General features: G+C 37.4%; 1 protein-coding gene across 3 annotated transcripts in view; it reads left to right on the top strand.

Moving 5' to 3' along the window:
* The window catches only part of EDIL3 (EGF like repeats and discoidin domains 3), a 223,540-nt gene that overhangs the window by 79,435 nt on the left and 122,436 nt on the right, over nucleotides 1–21,669 (top strand). For 2 of the 3 annotated variants that reach the window (XM_027635017.1, XM_027635016.1), the window contains exon 3: nucleotides 10,001–10,030. The exons of the other annotated variant lie outside the window; for it this stretch is intronic. In XM_027635017.1, coding sequence (XP_027490818.1) covers nucleotides 10,001–10,030 — 30 coding nt within the window. The remainder of the gene's footprint in view (nucleotides 1–10,000; nucleotides 10,031–21,669) is intronic. 3 annotated transcript variants of the gene reach the window in all.

The raw sequence follows: 21,669 nt of genomic DNA, 5'->3' as shown, positions 1-21,669 counted from the left end.
TATTACTGAATTTCCCTTTAATTTTTGTGAGACAGTGTTTGTTGATGCCAATATTTTGAATTTTAAAAAAAATATTCCAAGTGTTAAAAAATGGTCAAATTTTATTTTGTTTCTTGAAAGGATTGAAATTAAGATGAACTGTTTCACTACAAGCATGGAAATTTTTGATTGACTTAAATACAAATAATTTCACTTCTGCTTAATATATGCTGGTTTATATATATACATATATAAAAAAATATATATAGATAAATAGGGGGAAAAAACCAGGAAAACAAAAACCAAAAGATTATTCTTCAGGTTCTGTCTTGAAGCAGTTATGATGGAGAAGAAAAGCTAGTATTTCTTTTTTGTTAGTGTACCTAATTGTAATGAAAATCAATCCAGTTCCATTCCAGGTGTTCTTAAATATGTGATATCTGCCTGTCATTTTCCCAGATCTCCAGTATCACACACTTAGAGCACTTCAATGTATTTACCTTGAATGTTAGAGATTATTCCATCACTGTATTTATAATTAGTCATTTAAATGTAGCATATTTCAATAATCATAGAATCAGAGAATGGTTTGGGTTGGAAGAGACCTTAAAGCTCATCCATTTCCAACTCCCTGCCTGTCCAGCACTTTGACAGCCCAACAAAAAAGTGCCACATCAACAGATAAGAGGTAAGATTATGGGTCTTCATAGAATCACAGAATTATCAAGGTTGGAAAAGATCTCCGGGATCATCAAGCCTGACCTATTACTGAACACCACCATGACCGCTAAACTACAGCACTAAGTCCTCATCTACTGATTTTTTGAACACTTTCGGGGATGATGAGTCCACTTCTGTCCTGGGTTGCCTGTTCTGATGCTTAATCACTATTTTGGTGCAGAAATTTTTCCCGATATCCAACCTTACCCTCCTTTGGTGCAACTTGAGGCCATTTCCCCTTTGTCTTGCTTTTTGCCACCTGGGAAAGTTGCTTTGTACTCAGTGGTTCATCTTCCTTTGTGCATCCTGCATTTCCTGTATGCCTTTTTATGAAAACAAGGCATTACAGAATGCAGGAGCAAGGATAAAAGTGTTGATTGTAACTATTTTGACCTGAAACATCCCAAGTAAAAAGCATTTCCAGCATCTCCAGTGCCAAGAACAGATTATAAGGGTGGCAATCCTTGTTTTTGTTGTGGGCTGCAGTGGAGATGGGGATGTGTGGAAGTACTCTAAGAAGTTTTGCCATCTGTTTGCAGAAAGGAAGACGGGAAAATGAAAAGGAATGAAAGGCAGAATTTTAACACAACTCACCAAAAGCCCGACAACTCTTATTTCTCTTGGCAGGAGGTGCTGGTTGGGAATGTTTCCGAAATGCATTCACCACAGAGGGTGCTGAGCATCCTTTGACAGCACAAAACCCTACACGGAAAATGAATAAATCTGCTCTGAGGAATGTATGGAAAAGTAGGGGTGAGGTGGGTCTCAGAAAAATCCATATACTGGGGATGAAAAAAAAAATCTTAAAAAAAAATAAAAAGCTCAAAATCAATAGGCCTGACTCCTACATTAATGAAAACTGAAAGGCATGGAGGAGCACTAGAGTGCTGACTGATGACTGCTGTGAAAATTTTTCTTTCAGGGTGAATTCAGAGGCTGATAAACTGTTGACTTCTAGTGGCTTTATTCACTAAAACAAGAAAAATCAGTGTAAATTATCTTCACTTGTTCATGAGAAAAAGCCTTGAGTATTCAATTTTTAATTATTTTCTGAAAAATTAGAAATGGTATGCAGATAGCAAATTAAGGGCCAGGAACATAGCATTTCTGAAAAGAATAAAGAAATCTCACACCTGGTGTGATTTTTTACCTCCTATCACAGTGTTATCTCTTGCCTTGTTTGCATATAGCAAAGTCATGTTAGTGTCAACAAAACGTCTCCTTTTACATTGTGTTTAGGCATGTTTCCATTTGGAAATTTCTGTTTGTCAAATTACAGTTGTCAGCAAAGAAGTTGGCGTGCTAAATGCACAGCAATTTGTACAACCTGCCTCAGGTTTAATGTAAACACTCTTCATCAATCATATTTTAGGGCAGAACAGTGTGCTAGTTTTGGAGAGGTCCAGGTTCAGTAGACCTCTGCAGATATCCTTAGACAAATTGATATACGACCCATTGTCACTGTTGTTAACAGAGTTATGTGTTAATAAATTCTTTGAGATCTAGATAAGGGCAGTGTTTTATTGAAACTGGATATTATTGACACTGTTTTGCCACAGTCTACATCACACATATTTTTCAACACTCATTTTTCAATACTAAGCAATAATGGATTCAGATGTATTTAGGTATTTATTGTGACTGTACTGGAGTTAAATATAAAACCAGTATTAGATGCAAAGGTCATAGGCTCTCCTTTTGTTTCTGTCCAATTAAAAGAATTTGAAGTGAATACTGGTGTGTCTGTTATTCCTCAAATGTATTCCAGTCCCCAAACTTTACCTTAGAAATGAAAATACTGTTATTAATTTGAAAATATCTGCTTTGCATTTCTTACACCAGGACTCAAGTCTTCTCTTTGCCACGTCTGTGTTCATGCCCTGTACTTTTATGGTGGGGTATTTTTTTCATTCCTGAAGTCACCAAAAAAATTATTAAAAACACACACTGCATCAGAGCATTATGTCTCCCTGCATGGGACTCCTTAGACACCATGTCTCTCATTTTATCTGCCATCTGCTCTTTTGAATTCTCCTCTTGACACAATATGTAATTTAAAGTTGAAGTTTCCCATGATGAATGTTGTGTTTCATGGAAATCACCTTGGTAAAGCAGAATGCAGGCCCTCAGTCATGCTGAACAGAGTACTACAGATTTGGATTTAGGGAAAAAAAAAGAAGTTAATTCCTTTGTAGGACCTGTGAATGAAGTGAGTCATTTGCACTGAGAACTGTATGTCCTTGATTCTATGCAGTTTTATTTATTATGCTGTATTTTCTATGAAACAGTGACTATTAAGTACTTTCCATTTTGTCCGGTTGCAATCTAAAGGCTTTTCGTATCATGACTCAATGATCTTAGAGGTCTTTCCCAGTCTTAAGGATTCTGTGATAAAGTTGTGGCCTTCTAGTTGGTTTATATAGCTTCATTCCCCAGAAAGGATGGCAGAACGATCTTTACAACTGGCAAATTAGAGAGTTTGACAAAATCCCTGAAATCACTGAAAGTTGCAGGATACATATTTATCCTGAAATCTTAATATTTGAAATCCTGTGTGTTTACTGAACTTCTCAGTTATGTATTCCCATGAGGCAAGATGGGCAGTCTAGGTGCAATTCGTCGGCGGCAGGACAGATGGTTGAAATCATTCTGGGGTGAAATAAGAACAAATAGTGTCACAGAAAGTTCAGGCATTAAAGCTGGCATCTGGTGTTAAGGGCTGCAGGTTTATTTAACTGTAATTTTCTGATCCACTTTGAGCATTTTTTTATTGTCTTTTAAGTCTTAACTTATACTGTTGGACGTTGGATATTGAAGAAGATCAAGTGGTGTGGTAGTAAGCACTTGGGTACAGATCAAGTCTGCAGTGAGAGAGCTAATCCAGAGTCTACCACCAGTCCATAACCAGACTCAAACACTCTGTGAGCATCTGAGTGGGGATTTTACGGTATTTTTTTCCCAAGTGGGAGAATATCCACAAAATAAAAAAAAATATTATCATCATTATTACTTTGCAGTGTGGTATATGATGTTACTTTAAAATTCTCCATTCAAATAAGAATAGCTAGTAAAATTTTCCCTAAAATACACAAAAACAATCAAGAGAAAAAGCTTCAGGCAACTGATTGAAATGTGAAAATATAAAATTGATTGACTTGAAAGGTAAAGCTTTCTATGTATAACTAAGGGTATATCTCAGGTAGGTTTTCATATCCATAAGTGTAACAGACACTAGCAGGTACCTACTTCCATAAGTATATTTTATTGCCTTTTTTAGGATTTAATTTTAAGACCATGCATTTGATTGATGGAGAATATTCTTCGGCATTTAAAGAAACAAAGATTACTGTACACTGATTTATAGTCTTATTCATTCAGCTATCTGAGTACACTCATTTTGGGGTGTAAAAGTTCTAGGACACTTTCTCATTACACTCTCCTCTCTTTTGTGACATTCACATCTTCTCAAAACTGGGTATGACAGCATGTGTGTGTGAGTCTGTGTAAAAGTGTGATATTTCAAGTCATGGCAGACTATTTCTTGCTTCAGAATTACAACTTTTAGTACTGTCATGCCTTTGGCAACACATGAATCCTTGGTAAGAACTGCATCTGACTAAGAACTCAGGAATTGCTTTAAAGCTAAATATTTTTTTACACTCTTTTCCTTAAGAAGGCCATCCTACCAAATAGTAGGCTCAGGGGACCACTCCACTGACTGCCTTGTTCTACAGGGGTGTAAACGCACTTACAAAAAAAAAATCATTATCTAATATTGTATTCTGCAAAATGCAAACTTTCACCTAAATAAACCTTTTATTTCATGTTTAAACATGTCCTCATTCAGCACAGGGTCCCGATGCTTAGAAGAAAACGAAGACTAATGAGAATTAATTAGAATCCCTTATTGGCTTTTCTAACACTGTCATTTTAATATACTAGTATTCTAGATTTTAATAATACCTGAAGTTTTGCTCAGATACCCACTTCTTATTAAAAATTTTATTTTTTGAAATAAAACAATGAAGAAAGAGTAAGTTTTTCATAAGCTTTGAGTTGACATAAACCCATGAAGAGTGATACAATTCCTCTACTAAGTTCCACAGGCCTAATTAGGATTTCTTAATTAATATACGTGTTTTACATATAACATCTGTCACCCAGGCAGAGTTTTATCAGTTCATAGTGAGTTATCTCTCACATGCATTAGAGCAGTTCCTGGTGTGTTCTTCTTGTTTTGTTTTTATTTATTTGGTTTTGTTGTTTTGTCATTTAGGTTTTGTCTAAGTTTAACATGATTACAACTTTGAAATTAAGTGGCTTCAAGTTAAAGCGTGGAAAAGGAAGAGAACATCTCTTTATTAACAAACTCGAATAAACAACAAATGGTGCAACCAAAACTTTCAAAAGAAACAAAACAAAGTCCTAATTGCCCAGAGAGGAAAGAAGCCCACAGCAAACCTGGGGGCTGAGGGTAAATTGTCCTGGGAAGCTCAACAGCTGCTTGCAACCACGTGAGCAACCAGCATGGAAAGGGTTCTTCTTCCAACAGGCTCAGTTTCACCTCAGGCAACTCTGTTAATGCAGCCCCAGGGGAAGGTTACCTTGCTCTGAGATGCATCTTCGTGTGTCTCTCTCTCTCTCTCTCAGTCGATCTCCACGATTTCCTTTTCCCTCCACGGCAGGGAAAAGGAAAAAAATCCCCAAACTTCCCCTCGGGGAAAAAAAGGAGGCGACCCCTCTCCTAACTCCCCCCATCCTGGAAGAAACAGACTGAGGGGAGAGGGGGCAACTCTGGGAAAAAATTCCAACATCAAACTTATGACAGGTTTTTGGGTTTGGGTTGGGTTGGGTTGGGGTTTTTTGGTCTATTTTTTGGGGACTTTTGTGTGTATTTTTTGTTTTGTTTTATTTTGTTTCTCAAGAATAATTGCAAACACAACCTGGCCTGCTGAAGACAGAAGGCAGCAACCCTGTTCCAAGGCCCTCTGAATTCTGTAGGTTGTCAAATGGGGAGCAAGTGAAGAGACAGTCTTGTTAAACACATATTTTCAATGAAACATCTGTAGCATTAAAATCACACCCTTAATGACTGATGTTGGGTCTTTAGGAAGTCAATCAAGTTAGTCTTCCTGGCATTGCAGGCCCCCTGAGATCCTGAGATTTGATGATGAACAGCATATAATTCATTTTCGATGTCACATTCAGAAAAATGTTATTTGTTCTTGGATCTTGCTGTTTATTTGGGTAATATTATAGAGCTCTTGCATAGACTTTCCCATAGAGATAATGCCATACATCTAAGTTTATTCTTTTATATATGACACTTACATTTTATTTGAATGCTAAAGGCAAACATATTTCACAATAATATAAAATTAACATAAGCTTCAATATAATACAAAACTAATGTAATATGTCATAAGATACAACATAGTACGGGAGGCTGTTATTAATGCTTCAATTTTTATTTTTTTTTTTTTTCCCAGGCCCATCAAGGCTTCTACCACAGTAAGAGAAATAATCAGGAATCTGGTATAGATATTCAGATACTACTCAAGCATTGCTTTCCTGTATTATATCTCTTAAGATAATGTTGGGTGATATGTGTCCTGGTATAGGCTTTGCAAACTTACCCGTGTCTTCATGGCTTTTTTCCTCTCACTAATGTCATGCAGTATTATTCACCTCTAAGGAAAAAAAGATCAGCTTTTCCCAAGTGATCATCAGATTTTCCCTAAGAAGATAAAATCTAATGTTTCTGCTGCCATATGTCTTATTATATTTTGTCAGTGATGCATTAAAAGGGGAAGAAATATGCTGTCAAAAATGCGTTAAAGCTTCAGAGAAGTTTACATTTTAAGGTCACACAGTGCTGTTATGAGACTTGGGGATGCCTGTGACTGTTTGGGGCACTTTTTTGTTAAATAAGTGGCTACTCTGTGTGAATCTCACCTCTCTGAGGTCAAGAGGAAAACACCAGGCTGATGGGGATCCACCACCCACCAGAGTGAATCACTACCCCGTGCCATCCCACTTGCTCAAGGTAGTTCCAACTTACTTCCTCTCCATTCCTCTAGAACAAGTGAAAAGTAAAATACAGATAATTACTATAAAGATGAATAGCTTTTAAAAGTAACTTAATGCTTTAAATCACTGCTGATGGAAAAAAAAGGTAATGATGTGTAGGAAATTTTTGGTGTGGTAGTTTAATATATTTCCTTAACGAATGGAAAACAAAGTGCTGACATTGCATTTGAGCTGGTATGATATAACAAAAGCAGTGTATTCTCTGAGCATTCAATAGCTTTCTGAAGGCTGTTTTTTAAACATGTTTTCTAAAGCTATGGGAGGTGAAAATATCCTGCCACATAAAGCAAGAGATTAAGTTAATTTGATTTTTTATAAAAGTTTGAATGAAGTATGAACAAGTTCATAACTACATTTTCATATCTGGTTTTGATATCCATATTTATTTTCTGTCTAGAGTTAAGAAATACGGTATTGACAAGAGAGCTAGGGCTTTTGCAAAAGCAGTTCTCAGCAGCTCAGACAAGAAAAGAACATAACCTATTCCTGAAAGACCTCAAACCAACAATCAAATAGCCAATATTAATTAAATAAACAGAAAAGTGACATTATTTGCTTAGCTGCCTTGGCATCTGAGCAATTTATTCAGCTGAGATTCAGCTATACTGTTTTATTTAGATATGTACCTAATTGCAGAGTGGTCCCTTTGAAACAACCGTCACAGTAGTAACAGAATTCAGCTTTGAATTGCTAATGCTGGTTTTCATCCCGAAAATTAAGTCTAAGAATATTATTCAAATAGCGGTCTGAAGAAAATGGTTCCTGGAATGAATATTCTTTGTATAATTAGGCAGTTTTGTTTAACCAGTTTTAATACACAGTCTCTAGTAGTTTGAATTACTTGCTGTTCAAGCAGCAGTAGAGCTTGCAGCTAATACAGATTTGGGGCATTTGTAAAATTTAATAATGGAACTTCCAACTTTCATGTTCTGTTCTGTTCTGTTTGTGTAGTCCTCCCTTCCAGTGGCACCTTGACAAATTACAACCTACTTTATTTAGTTAGTTTGTAGTTTGTTTATTTGTGGGTGAATGCCAGGATTACGAAACCTGGAAAGAGTGGCTTTAGAAACGGGTCTATCACAGTGGCAGCTCCCTGGGACTGAGCAAAGCAGAAAAACAACCACTACTTGTGTTTTATTGTACGGTCTTTCCCTGAGTTATGTATTTCCCCAGTCTGCGTGGCCCCCTCCTCCACTTGGAACCATATTGTCTCCCCTCCCCAAACACAGACAGCCCTGCTTCTGCTCAAACAGGATTGGCCGTCTCCCCAATCCTGAACTTATTATGGGACCTCGGTCCTTCTGTTTCCCCTATTGGTTAGTGAAGCCCTCAAGTCAATCCCTTTCCCCTGGACCATAGCCCAATCACGTTCCTCCTTCTAGTCCTCCCCCCGAGACGATATAAGCCGTGGGACTTTCAAATAAAGGCCTTTTTGCCCCGGAACACAGAGAAGGAACTTGGTCACTCTTTCCTCCTGCCAAGAGGAACAGCATGGCCGAGACTAATCTGAGGAACCACAGGAAGGGATTTGGCTGCAATCAAATTCTGTTATTTATTTACTTCAGATTCTGTTGTTCTGAGAGTCAAATATTCAGGTGTGGGGGTTTTTTGTTTGTTTGTTCTGTGTCTCTGTAATTAGCTGTCATGTTGTTGAATTAAAGATTATCTGATTGGTTCTATTTAAAAACAGTAGGATAGTGTTTTTCCTTCTTTCTTGAATTGTCTTGAAATTCTACTACCACATACAGATTTTACTTAAATTCAGCAGTTACACAGTAAAAAAAAAACTTACTGAAAGCTTAATGCGATCTTTACATACACTGCATAATGGATTAATCTAGTTTCCTAATACACATTCAAACATTAAATAAGGAGTTACAAAAGCGAAGGCTTAGCTAAGTGTCCTGTTTAGGTCATTTTAGATTATGTACTTCATAATGTTGTGTTGTTGTGTACCCTTCTTCATGGTTTATCTGAACACCAAGCTTTAGAAATAAAAATCACCTATTTATCTCAGCTAGAGACAAGATACTTGGCTGGTGCTTTAGACAGTAATTCATGATTTTGTCTTGATTAGACTTGACAGTCCACAAAAGGACACCATGCTACTCTGCATAAGGAATAACTGATGTGTTCAGTGTTAGTCACCTCATACAGTTGCATATATAGAATATTGTACTGAATTAACCAAGATTTATTGCTGGTCTCAAACACAGTTGACAAATTTTCACTAAAAAGAGGGAACGTCTTCCTGATCCTGTCCTGGTTCCTCCCTGCACAATAAATGGGAGTGATAGTGAAGGAAAATAAATGAGTTTACCAAGCATTGTGCTGGTCTTTGAGAAAATGTTTGAAATCTTTATCTGTGCCAAGTGCAAGTTGAGGGCTGTCAGGGTGGGTCAGTGTTTGTCATGGCTGTGGGAGTATTGTTTGAACTGATTCTGCAAGAAATCAAGCAGAAGGAGCTTCCATTGCCACTGGTAGAAGGTGTTTGTTAAAAGAGAAAAATATAAAAGTATGGATACATGTGTTTAATATCTCAAGGGGGCCTCTATATCTTATCTATGGAGAGTTCTCTCACCTCCAGGTTCTCTTACAGTATCCAAGTGAGAAACACTTGAACGTGGCTTTTGCTGTCACAGAGAAATTTGCAAGACTGTGAAAAGAATGTTTTTGTGATGCATGTGTACACAAAACATCCTGACTACAGGAAGGAAAAGAACTCTGGTCACTGACCTACTTTTAAAATGCAGTTTTACTGTGAACATGCTTGTTCCCTCCTTTTGAATGTGCTGGTTATAGATAGTTATCTATTCATAAAAGGGAAAGGTGAAGATATGGATTTTTATCACTTTCCCCAGACAACTGAAATGGAGAGTCCAGTGGGTAACTGTGTCCCTGACACACACACACCACACCCCAAAACTACCACTTTTGCTCCCTAACTACTCAATTTCAGAATCAGTAATTCATTGCTGTCACCACCCCATCGTGGTTGCCAAGGACCTGAAGGGAATAGAAGGGGTGTGCAATGGAGAGAATAAAGTTTTTCATGATACCTACTTATATTAAGAAAACGTAAATAATATAACAATTAGGACTATATGGTTTCTTCATTTGTATTTCTCTCTGTCTCTCTTTTCTTCCTGTCTCTTCCCTTCCCCTTCCTTGTCCCTACCACCCTTTCCATCCCTGATGCCTTTTTGTATAGCCTCAATTGAAGAGGAACCAACCTCATCAGGTATGAATAATTTATATTACATCTGGCTCGCAGTAAACATTTTTGGAGAAGCTTCTTTCTCATAAACCATTTTAAACAGGTTTACTTCATGTATAACATGCTAAATAGACATATCAGATTTGGGGTCTTTCTTCTTCTGTCTGGTCCCCCTTCCTTTTGTCTTTTTTCCCCTCAATTTGAGAAGAGCAGGAGATATTCTCCTCCACTAGCAATTAAAAATCTTCTCAACTTCCTTCGTTTTCATCTCTTCTTTGGTTAAGATGGCATATTCACTGGGCTTCAGACAACAGAACAGGTCAAAGGCAATCAGGCGTTAAAAAAAAAAAAAAAAACAGGTTTTTTTTTTTGTTTTGCTTGTGGGGTTTTTTTTTGTTTGATTGGTTGGTGGGTTGGGTTTTTTTGTTTGGCATTTTTGTTTTATTTTCTAGTGTTAGTTTTTCACCTGTCTTTATCCTGGCGAAACTCAGCCATCTGCATGACCCCTCAAAACTGACATCCTTAAAAGATAATAGGGAAAAAAGTAGTGAGAGAGGGGAAGGACAGCATATGCAGGAACATCCTGGTCAAAGAAAACATTCTCCAAATGATGGCTTGGGTATCTGCTCAGAGAACTTTTATTTCCATTGACAAGCTGCCAAGGAGTGGGAATGGTTACCATCAAAGCCATAAAAATTAATTTAGGAGCTCCTCAAGACTCACAAACATGTAACGTTTATTCTAGAGTGAAGATTTACTATTTCTAATTAATTGGCAATCCATTAGCTGGGGAGTATTTAAAGGAAAAAAGAAGACAATGCACCAAAGAAGAATGCCACTGAGCAGCTTAACGTTTTTGAAACAGCATTGAGTTGTACAAACTCAGTGAGCTAAAACATCAAATAAATGGGAATCACTTTACAGTGGCTTGTTAAAAGAAGGAAAGGCCTCCAGAGGGCCAAAAGAGAAAAAGTGAGATAAGTGAATGAGGAGATGAAGATGGTAAGGAAGGATTGAACACTGTTTACATGCTAACCTACAATGGGGGAGCAATATAAATAATTAGGGTAGAGCAGAGAATAATAAATGAAAGGACAGAGAGCAAAGTGAAGAATAGAATATGAGAGAGAGAATAGTGAAGATTAGCACTGAATACAGAAAGAAGCAAAAGAGAGCATTTAACACGAGTGTAGCAGAGGAATGAGCAGGAACCATGACTGAGATGAGAAAAAAACCACTGTGAAACCGGGAAAGGGAGAATTTGGGGAAGAACTGCGGAGCTCTAACACAACCACATGGACCACATACTATAATTTCTGAGCATCAGCTTTCAACTATACATTTCTTGAGAGATCTGTCAGTCTTGAAATTTCTATGGAAAATATCTGAGTAGAAACCTATTGCAGCCATTCAATAGAAGTGCCAGTCAAAAAAGGAGATGTTTTTACACAGGAAAGAGCAAAAAACCCAACCTTTTTCCATTTATGGAGGTGGTTTAAATGCACATGCTTCTTAGAGATAGAGTTGCTATGGTTGTGTGTTGTAAAGCCATCATTTCTCTTGTGATTAGTGGATCATCTCACGAAGGCATGGCCTCCGTCTCTGCATTTTGAACATCAGTGATGTTTTTCCTGAAAGCCCATAACTGTGAGCTGGCCAAGCTAACCAGACAGATCAGATGAAAATGGGTAAATGGAGGGAAGTGGAATTCTTAAGACAACCACTTGGATTCCACTACAGAAATCATCTATTCTAGGAGATAAATCTATGAATAAAGTACAATCTAATATTAATTTCTGTCTTAAAATTTTAGAAACAGTACTAGCTCTTCAGATGCTTAATAATTTATAGTTTCTATTGATTTTGCTATTAGATGTTGCTGAATTGAAAGTAACAGATCAGTGCATTCTTACAGAATTGTTTTAACACAACTTATTTCTCCGTTTGTATTGACATTTACAAAACTGTGGAGTGGTTTGAATCTTGTTTTCCCCCCAGAGGCTAAGAAAAGTGGTAACCCCCAAGGGGTGGAAACCCCTGGAAGTTTTGAAGTTCTGTCCAATGGGCGCTCCTCCAGAAATGTAAACATACCACAAGCAAATGGAAGAGAAGAGTTGTAGTTTGGGTAGTAGGTGAGGTGGCCATGTTGTAGGAGCCACGAGGAAAGGGGCCCGGAGCCCCTCGGGGCCTCTGGGGCCTCCCAGCCCCAGGCTGGGGAGCTGCAGAGACCTGGAACAGCATAAAACTGGGCTAGGTGCCTGTAGTTGAGAGCTGGGAGATGTTTTCCATCGTGAGTGAGCAGAGACAGAGCAGAAACAGTGGTAGCGTCCAGAGGTTATGGCTAAAAGCCAACTGATAAGACCTGAACCAGAGGAGCAGCAGGAACAACATGCAGCACCAGAGAAAGAACTCCTGGAAGGAGAGCCGAGGAGAAGAGAGCCTGCAGCAGAGTTACAGAGTTCTGGGGGTAAGAACTGATACCAGATCCCCCCAAACTCCTTTGATCCCTCTGAGAAAAAGAGGGAGATGGACTCCTATTTTGGAGAGCAGTTTTGGACATGCAGCACCAGAGAGAGAGAGAGAGAGAAGAGCTGAGAAGCTCAGAGCGTCCTGGGAAGCTGGACTGGGACGGAAAGGAATGTGGAGGAGGGCTTCGCCCCCCCGCTGCCTTGAGACAGAGCACGGAGCTCTGCAAAGGGGAATTTGAATCCCCTGAGGAAAGGGACTGCCACGAAGACCCCTGAGCTTCGTGGTATGACGTGGTGACGCGAGCTTGTCCCTGCTACGCAGTCCACGGAAGAGAAAGACCCTCATTTTGGAGACGACGGGCCAAGGGGCTTGGAGACCCCCTTGTGTGTATTGAACAGAGATCCAGCTACAACAATCCAGTTACTGCTGCATGCATGAGATAAGGAGACCTGCTGCCTTAGAAGAGACTCCTGCTTGGGACTGGAAGGGATCTGTCCTTCTTTCCCTCCTGGACTTTTATTTGGAGGGGAGAGGAGATCTGATCCCTTGTAAATACATATGTCATGGTAGAGATAGTTGGGATCATGTGTATAATGTATTATGATGTTTATTTGTACAGTCATTGTAATATATTCCCTTTCCCCCATTCTGAGTCTGGTTGTGTTTTGTCTGGAAAAACCCATCTCACATTGGGTTGAGATGTGGGAGGTGAATGGAGCTAGGGTATTGGATTTTGGGGCTATCTCAAACCATGACAGTTCTGCTTAAAGCACATTCCTCTTCCTCAGAGTAGAAAGGTAGCCATGCAGTCTGGAATTTGTAGGCATGCTGAAAAATAAACAGAAACTGCATCCAAAGCCTCATGCACTTACCTAGAGACTTCCACAGTAATTTCAGGGGGATGTGCCTGGTACAGGACGTTCTATCAAATACCAGATTTTACTCTTTTCCAAAAGAAATTTTAAAAAAAGAGCAGAAAGTTTCCTCCATTTTGTGAAATGTATCTGTGTATTATTCATACAAATATTTTTCCAAACAATACCTTTACTTGTGAAAGAACATGAGATGGGACAAATTGCAGCTAATAGCTTTATGAAGACTATGAATATTATTTCTGCATCTTATGAATATTATAAACTTTTAATTGACCTGTCATCAGGATCAAAACTAGAATTGCTTTTCCTATTTGATCAGAGGGGTAAAACAATGTTATTTTCCATAGTCCACTCTTTTGGATGGTGTCCAGCTGCTCTGACAACATCATCCAGGAGGAATCTTGTAGAAGTGAAGTTACTAAAATTTTACTCTGTGTTGCAGGCACTAGATTGAAGTTTACTATTGAAGGTTGCTATTGAAGGTCACTAATCCTGTAATAATAAATGCCCTGTGGTTCTCTCTTTATAGAAATGATAGTTCACAGGATATTTCCATCAGAATGCTTCAGTCTAATTAACTGTAATTATAACCCATCAAATGTGTTTCATCTGAGATGCTTTTTAACAAAAGATAAACAGAGGAGCTTTTCAGATGATCCTCACAGTTTCAACATGGTTTTCCCCAGTATTTCTTCTGCATAAGCATTGGTCTAGACATCTTTTTCCATTGCAGTCTTTTACAGTGTGAGTTTGTTTTAAATTAATTTAGTTGTTGTAGAGATTTAGGATTCAATATATGACAGAAACTTGTTTTCTGAAGACATTACTTAAAAATATCCCTACAAAGACCTTGTGGCACAGTATGTAGGTATATGTATGTGTATGGACAGCTGCATTGAATATCTCCAAACAGTTTATTTTTCCCTTTAAAAATAATATGACTCTTCTACAATTCCCTGTGATATTTAATCTGTTCCCTTTTTATTTAGAATTTCAACTTTTATATAAAAGTAATTATAGCATGTCTTTCCTAAATAAGGAAATAACAAGGGATAATAGACAATCTCTTTTGAAACCCAACAAAAGCTGAAAATGCCTTGAGACTTCAACTGGAAAAATCTCTAGAATGAAGTCTAATTCAGAAAAGAAAATTAAAGGAATTTCAGAAAGGAATTAGAATGGAAAAGTAAAGTACCAGAAGTTTCAGGCTAAAAGTTGTACCAGACATAACACTAGAGAGTTATCAAAGTTACGAAAAATAGATGTCTAAAAATTTTAAGTGCCCACTCTCCTTACTCTAGGAGCATGATATTAACCAATATCTGAAATCAAAATTACTTAAAAGTTATGTGTTTTGTTTTGTTTCTGTTAGAAAAACTCCGTGTTTTTTATTGTTTTGCTTTTTCCCTGGATTTCTTGTCTTTAAGAAGCCTTTTAAAGAAGGGCACCACAGTGTGTTGTCTTAGTGTTTCTTTTGGAACCTACTTGCAGAATAAAAAAATTATGGTTTGGAGAAATAAAAATACATTGAAAAAGATGAAAAATTAAAAGTAGTTATAAATTACTTTGGTCAATAGGTACTTCAAAGCTGACTTACTGAACAGAGGCTTTAATTCTTATGAATTATTCTTATGAGGGCATTTCTCATGAAATTAATGGTTCCTCAGAAATAACTTTCCTCATGGGACGTGGTGAGTTTAAAAAAAACCAAACAAATCGACAAGCAAAAACAAATGAAAAATTGAATTTATATTATAAAAATGTTATAAAATAGCCACAGTTTTGGCAAAAAAAAATGCTTTTTCTTTTTCTAAATATGCTTCTATTTAAAAATTCACTGAATTTTCATTTTAAAACACTGGACATAATATTATTAAAATCCTGGGTTTAACCTTGTACCGGTTTAATTTCACTTTGATATTCATAATATCAAATTTTTATGGGTTTGTTTTTCAATAACTATTTGTGATGGAAGTTAGAATGGTTCTACTTGGCACCATTCTAGATAACTTTATACTGGACTGTTTAAAATAATTTTATATTAGATAGTTTGGAAAATGAGTAGGTTTTAATGAGATATTGGGAAGAAATTCTTGGCTGTGAGGCCCTGGCACAAGTTGCCTAGAGAAGCTGTGGCTGCCCCATCCCTGGAAGTGTTCAAGGTCAGGTTGGACAGGGCTTGGAGCAACTTGGGCTAGTGGAAGGTGTCCCTACCCATGGCACAGGGTGAGGCTGGATGATCTAGGACATTCTGGGATTCTATGATTCAAATATTCAATAGGTCTTTTTCTTGAACAGATTAATATTGTAGCCAATTTTTCATTGTCTTTTCTTCCTCCATGTCAGAAAATGTTTTTACCATTTGTTGCTGCATTGCTCACCAAAAGGCAGATGAGATCCATTTGCTTAAAGTTCTGGACATGAGTCAGTGATTCTCAGAGTCACATTATGACTTCAAACGAAAACATTTGAGATCTTACTGACATTGATGTTTACACAGGAATTATCCATATATCCTTGTATAATAACTGTACCATATGTATTCTCTACAAATACTCAACTGATTGTGAGTTTGAAACTAGATTTCTTCCTGAAAATAATGTCATTTATAATGACCTTTATTGAATGTAAAAAAAGTTGAAATTAGAACTTCTTTGATGATTACTGTGATGGTTTTTGGAGCCAGGTGATCTTGAAGGTCCCTTCCAAGCCAAACCATTCTGTGGTTATCAGAAAAGAAAAACAACAAACCAGATTTTGTTTATAAGTCATTGAAATGAAAATTAAAAAGGAAAAAAAAACCCACACATGAGATACTTAATCTGCTTTCTGTGTCACCTTCAAAACATCAAGGATGCACCCTGTTCAGTCTCAAGGACTTCAGTTTTCTGCCCACTGTAGAAGCGTTGTGGTTTTGTGGCAGCTGTCTCTTGGGTCACAGTGATTTTGCTGTGGTGTGCAAAACTATTTCTATTTAACACATTTCTAAGAGGAAATCATCCTTCAGAATTATTCCAAGGGAAAGGATCTACCATTCTCCCAGGGTTTGTAGCAGGGACTTGCTCTCTTGCTGAACTTGGTTTACATATTTGTAGCAATTCAAATTCCTTTTCTTCTTCTTCTTGAAGTGCATATTCTGTTTTTTTTTTTTTCAGTGCCTGAATCTAACTTGTTAATTACTTTTCCATCTATTTCAAGTAAAATATAGACTAAATCAGAAAATTATATAAAGGTCATATTAAACCCTATTTTGATGGAAATGAGGCATATGCAGTAAATATAGTTCTGGATGCTAGGTGGTACTGAGGGCTATTAGAGTAGCACGTTGCATTTAAAAGCAAGAAATCTTGCTTAGGTCAGAAATGGAAATTAATTAGTATTTTCAGCATATCCTTTAGTGAATGTCTGTCCATAGATCATAAAAACAACAGTTTGGCAAAATGGCTCCACTTCTTTTCAAGATTGACAAAAAGGGAGCTAGGAGGTTAAGGTAAGCCTGCAGTGCCGGCAGATGTCTGAGAAACTCATACATGTGGTTTTTTTCCATAATCTGCATAGTTTTTGAGAGTTATATTTTTGGTGGGTATAAAATATTCATCCTAGTGTACAAATACAAGTGGAAGATCATACAGTATCTCGCAAGATAGAAACTGCTTTATGTCGTTGACTTTTTCTTTGGATTTCTTTTCACTTTCTCACCCGAATTTTGAGACATATGTTTTCTAAGATGAAGTTTTTCATCTTTTGCCTCAGACTGAACTTAGCTCAGATCAAGGCCAGGCTGGATGGTGGTCTAAGCACCCTGGTCTAGTAGAAGGTGTCCCTGCCACAGCAGGGGGTTGGAACTCGATGAGCTTTAAAATCCCTTTCAGCCCAAACCATCCTGTGGTTCTAAGATTCTTTTAAACCATCTGTACATAATATTTATTGATACCAGATCTATATCACAGGTTAGCTTTACTTAGGTGCTTTTCCATCTGGAAGCAGTGTTCCCCAAGCAGAGGCTTTGCAGGTGCCTGGACCTTGTTAGGGCAGATAAAAAGAGGTGAAATAGCAGTTTGAGAGACATGATTAAAGCAATTAGAGATTAATATTTTATATTTATTACTTCATCTTCTGAAGATGGAGAAGGAACAGGCAAGATGAACAAACTGCTGTTCCTGTTGCTGTAGGGATCTCAGTGTACTCTGCTGCTCCTTGAGTTGTCTGTGCTTCCAAGAAGAGTACAGGAGAATTATAACAAAAAAGGTCCTCTTTTTTTTGGAGCACAATTTTTTGGAGGTGTTCAAGAAATGATTGGATATGGCACTCAGCCCTCTAGGTTGGATGACAAGGTGGAGATCAGTCACAGGTTGGACTTGATGGTCTGGGAAGACTTTTCCAACCTAAATCATTCTGTGATTCTGTGAAAAGGCTAAGCATGGCAGAGAACAGATAACAAGTTACAAATTACAAGACAGATTTTCCTCTGAGAAGTGTTGCAAACTAAGACAAGAAGTTCCTGGGGAAAGAAGTTAATGGGCAAAAAAATGGGATCAGTGAGTCGAGTATGAGCACAGAGGGAGTGAGTCTGAAGATGTGCAAACAGAGAGAAAGGCAGCAGTGGATTGATCTGCATGGATCTGGCTGCCGTTACGAGTGTTGTTTCCTTCACATCATCCATTAATTTTTTACCCCTTCTTCCAGCGCATTGATGCTTTCTTCCTCTCTCCTCTGTGCCTGTGTTAGCACCTGTGTTGAGCTACATCAGGTTTCTGTTCCAGTTGGAAGTACCGCATCCATAATGCAATTTCTCTGATAGAGCCAGTGTTCATTTGGTTTAGCATCTTGATCTATCTCGCCGTGAAGTCACATGTGTGCGCTCAGTGGAAAGGGGAGTATGGTGGAAATGTGTGGTGAAAGTTAAAGTGAAGAAAAAAAACGCAATAGCCATCTTTGGTGAGATACTGTAATTAAAATGGATTGAAACACTCAAAGATTCCCATCCAGGCATTAGATGTCTGGGAAGTGAAATTAAAAAAGGCAAATACTAATGAAAGCAAACCAAAAAGGAGTGGTGGTTGGTTGGAGATTCAGAACCTTGATGAAAAGGACTCTAGTCAAGAAATAACATCACAAAGAGGCTTATTTTGTGCTTGTGTTAAAGTCTTATGACCATCTTAAAAGCTTTAGATTGAATGTGAAAACATAAAGAGTACTGAGGAAGAAATTTTATTCCTTAACAGTGCAAATTTAAGTGGTTTTTAGTTAGTAAGGCTTTGTGTTGCACATCAATTCAGGGGGCTATGGATGTATTTAATAATGACCCATTTGTGGAACCACTGGTTCTGCACCAAGACAGTACATGATAGCAAAGTTAAAAGCTGTAAATTAAGTATGCTCTTAAAGATGCTAAGTTTGTTTTTCATATGTTTGTCATATTTTTGGACAACAAATCAAACCCTTCCATGACAGATGTTTTAACTCAAATAATAATATTAATTACTGTAAGGTTTTAGTAGTGGAATATATGTTTATGAGTGCTAGTTTTGGCATACATATGGATTTGAAATCCTCACTATCAGTAGTTGTGCATTTGGCACTAAATTGTGACAGAAATGTTTGGGCAGTAGTCTTATTTTTGGAAGGCTGAACAGCAACAGCATGCGTAGATGTCATCTCATTCCGATTTCCTCTTCAAGAGTGAAGAGTCCAATTTATGTCAGTCTTTGCAACCAAAGAAAAGAAACACAAACTTGTACAGAATGAGTCATCCCAGTAAGTTAGATATTTAAAACAAAAAGAGCAGTTATTCCCTTATTTTCTCTACATGTAGATGCAGTGTATGGCTATAGGAGTGTGTTTGGTTAATGTCAGCTAGGAATAAATTCAGAATTTAAGTGAATCCCTTTTTCTGGTTTCTCTGGGGAGGACTACAAGTGAATCTTGAATTTGTGTGGCCCAGTATTGTGGTGTCTGTGCACATATGAGTATGCACATATTTATGAATTGTATCCTGAGGTTTCTGGACCTCACTTTTTGTATAGCTGCTGCTTTCTTATGTTTGCAATCTGGTTTTCCTCACATTAGTTTGTGGTATCTCCTTCCATTATATATTTAGCATGTTGATTGTTCTGTGCTGCAAAGTTTTTGAGCCTACAGAAATCTGGATCCATGTAGAGTTGTACTGATGGTTGCTAAAGATCAGGGTGATAATAATTGTGGTTATATTAAATAAACAAGAGTGGCTGTGATGAGGTTTCCTGAAATTTAATGGTTTTGAGATAGGAGTTGTATGCTCTTGGTGCTGACTATTTCAACGTAAGATCTGTAGATTCTGAGCAAAGTGAACCAATATGAATCTTGCAAAAACCCTTGGTATGGCTGCTGTGCTCCAGTGTCATGTTTGAAGAAGGGTACCAGAAAAGCCTTAAATTGAGAATATGATAAAATCAATTAAAAAAAATAGAAAATTAATCAGGTTAGAAATGAATGTAAAGATTTAAGTATTGCAAGCTCATGTTTTGTTCTGTCCAGTGCGATTAACGAGAGAAGAAAAGAAACAAAGTCCAGTATTTTAATATTAAAACCAAATTGTCACTGTATGTTATCACTATTATTGTTCCCTATGCTATGATGTTAAACAGCAGGATGAATGGGAAACATCCCTCTCTAATAACTCCCTTGGGAATGCCTCTATTGCATAAGTTCTACAGTTTTGTGTTTGGGCTGACATTCTGAAACAGCCAAGAAAACCTTTAACGATAAGTTCAATCATGTATCTTGTATGTTTGTTCTGGCACCTTCTTCTAACATTTCATATCTCTTGTCATTAAATAAATTTATTTTTTATCCATAACTGTGGTCTAGTAAAAAACAACAAATGTACAAAAACCTACTCTGATCCCTGAAAAAAAAAAAAGATGATAATTCTTACAACCATAACTTTTCAGTAATTCATATTTTGTCAGAGTATTAAAAGAACTTATGCATATGCCTAAGCTTGAGCAGATTGGATAACTGCTAAAGTAAGTACAGAGGAAGTGCCAAGGAAAGCTCTCTGTAGGTGGCAAAGTAGAGACAGCAAGGCTGAACTGAGAGAATGTGATACTTCAGTTAAATTCAGTCTCCTTTGAGACTGATTGTATAATCAGGGAAAGATGTGACATTCAGGATAATTTTCTGGTGTGGGTTCATAGGTTACAAGAGGGCTGTGAGAAGCAAAGGTTTGTAGCACATCTTATTCAACCAGCTGGTAGGTGAAATTCATAAACATCAGAAAAAATGGATAAATATCAGACAAAAGAGTATTTCTTCACGTCTGAAGCATCAGTATTTTATTGATCATGATCGTGGATATTCGTAATACCTTACATTGGTGTGGATTTTTAGTGCATCAAAGCCCAGGAATGTTGTAGCTGGCAGATAATGGAATTACCTACAAGGGGAATTAAGCACCCTGGAGGACCAAGAGCAGGATTTAGGGTAGCTTTGACATGGGCTGTTTTCTTTCATCTGGTCTAGGTTATGAATCTCTGCCTCATCAGCTGCTGATCTAGTGCCCAGTTCTCATAGAAATGAGTTTCCCCCTGCACTGCACTATGTTTACTGCTCTTCTGCCTATTTCTAATGTTCCCAAGTAAAAAAATCCCTGCTATCCCAAACTGTTTTGAGTCTTTCACCAGTCTGTACTGATCCATGAGACACCAGCTGAACTCCGGGAGTATCACTGTGGTGTTGAGAAGACCATTAAATCTGTTTTTGTTTTCCACTAAAAGTCTTTTAAGATAAACAGTGCTTTACCTCAGAGCATGAATGTCCATTATAGGTTGAAAGAAAGGACATCTGGCATTCAGCTGTCTTCTGATGTACTGTGTTTAATTTCATCACATCTATACAGTTGTAGTAATTAAAAATATTATTTTGGAAACAACTTTTTTTTCCACCTATATAAAACTGTTACCTTCATTAGTCTTCCTTACAAATAAATACTGTGAGACTTCAAAACAAAATCATAGCAAAATAATTTGCGTAAGATCCACTGAACTGCAAAGTAACAAAATGCTAAATGGAAACTGTCAGTATGACTAGAGGTAAAGAAAAGGGCAAAAGCTTTCATAGTCCTGTCCAGAAATATATTTTCTTTACTTATTTAAGACAAAACTTCCATGGCCACCATGGAGGCTGTGTCTGTGCGATAACTGTTGTGATAAAAGTAATAATTATTTAAATGTAGCATGTTCCCATGAATGTCCAGTTATCTATTGTTAAAAAAATGTTAAAATGAATTCTAACTTTATATACTTTAGAAGTTATTTGAATTGTGTGAAATAAGCTGAG

Source organism: Corapipo altera, unplaced genomic scaffold (assembly GCF_003945725.1).
Source record: "Corapipo altera isolate COAL_440 unplaced genomic scaffold, ASM394572v1 61411, whole genome shotgun sequence".
Classification (NCBI taxonomy): Eukaryota; Metazoa; Chordata; class Aves; order Passeriformes; family Pipridae; genus Corapipo; species Corapipo altera.
The sequence above is the reverse complement of the archived record's forward strand: the minus strand, read 5'-3'. Positions and strand labels throughout refer to the sequence as shown.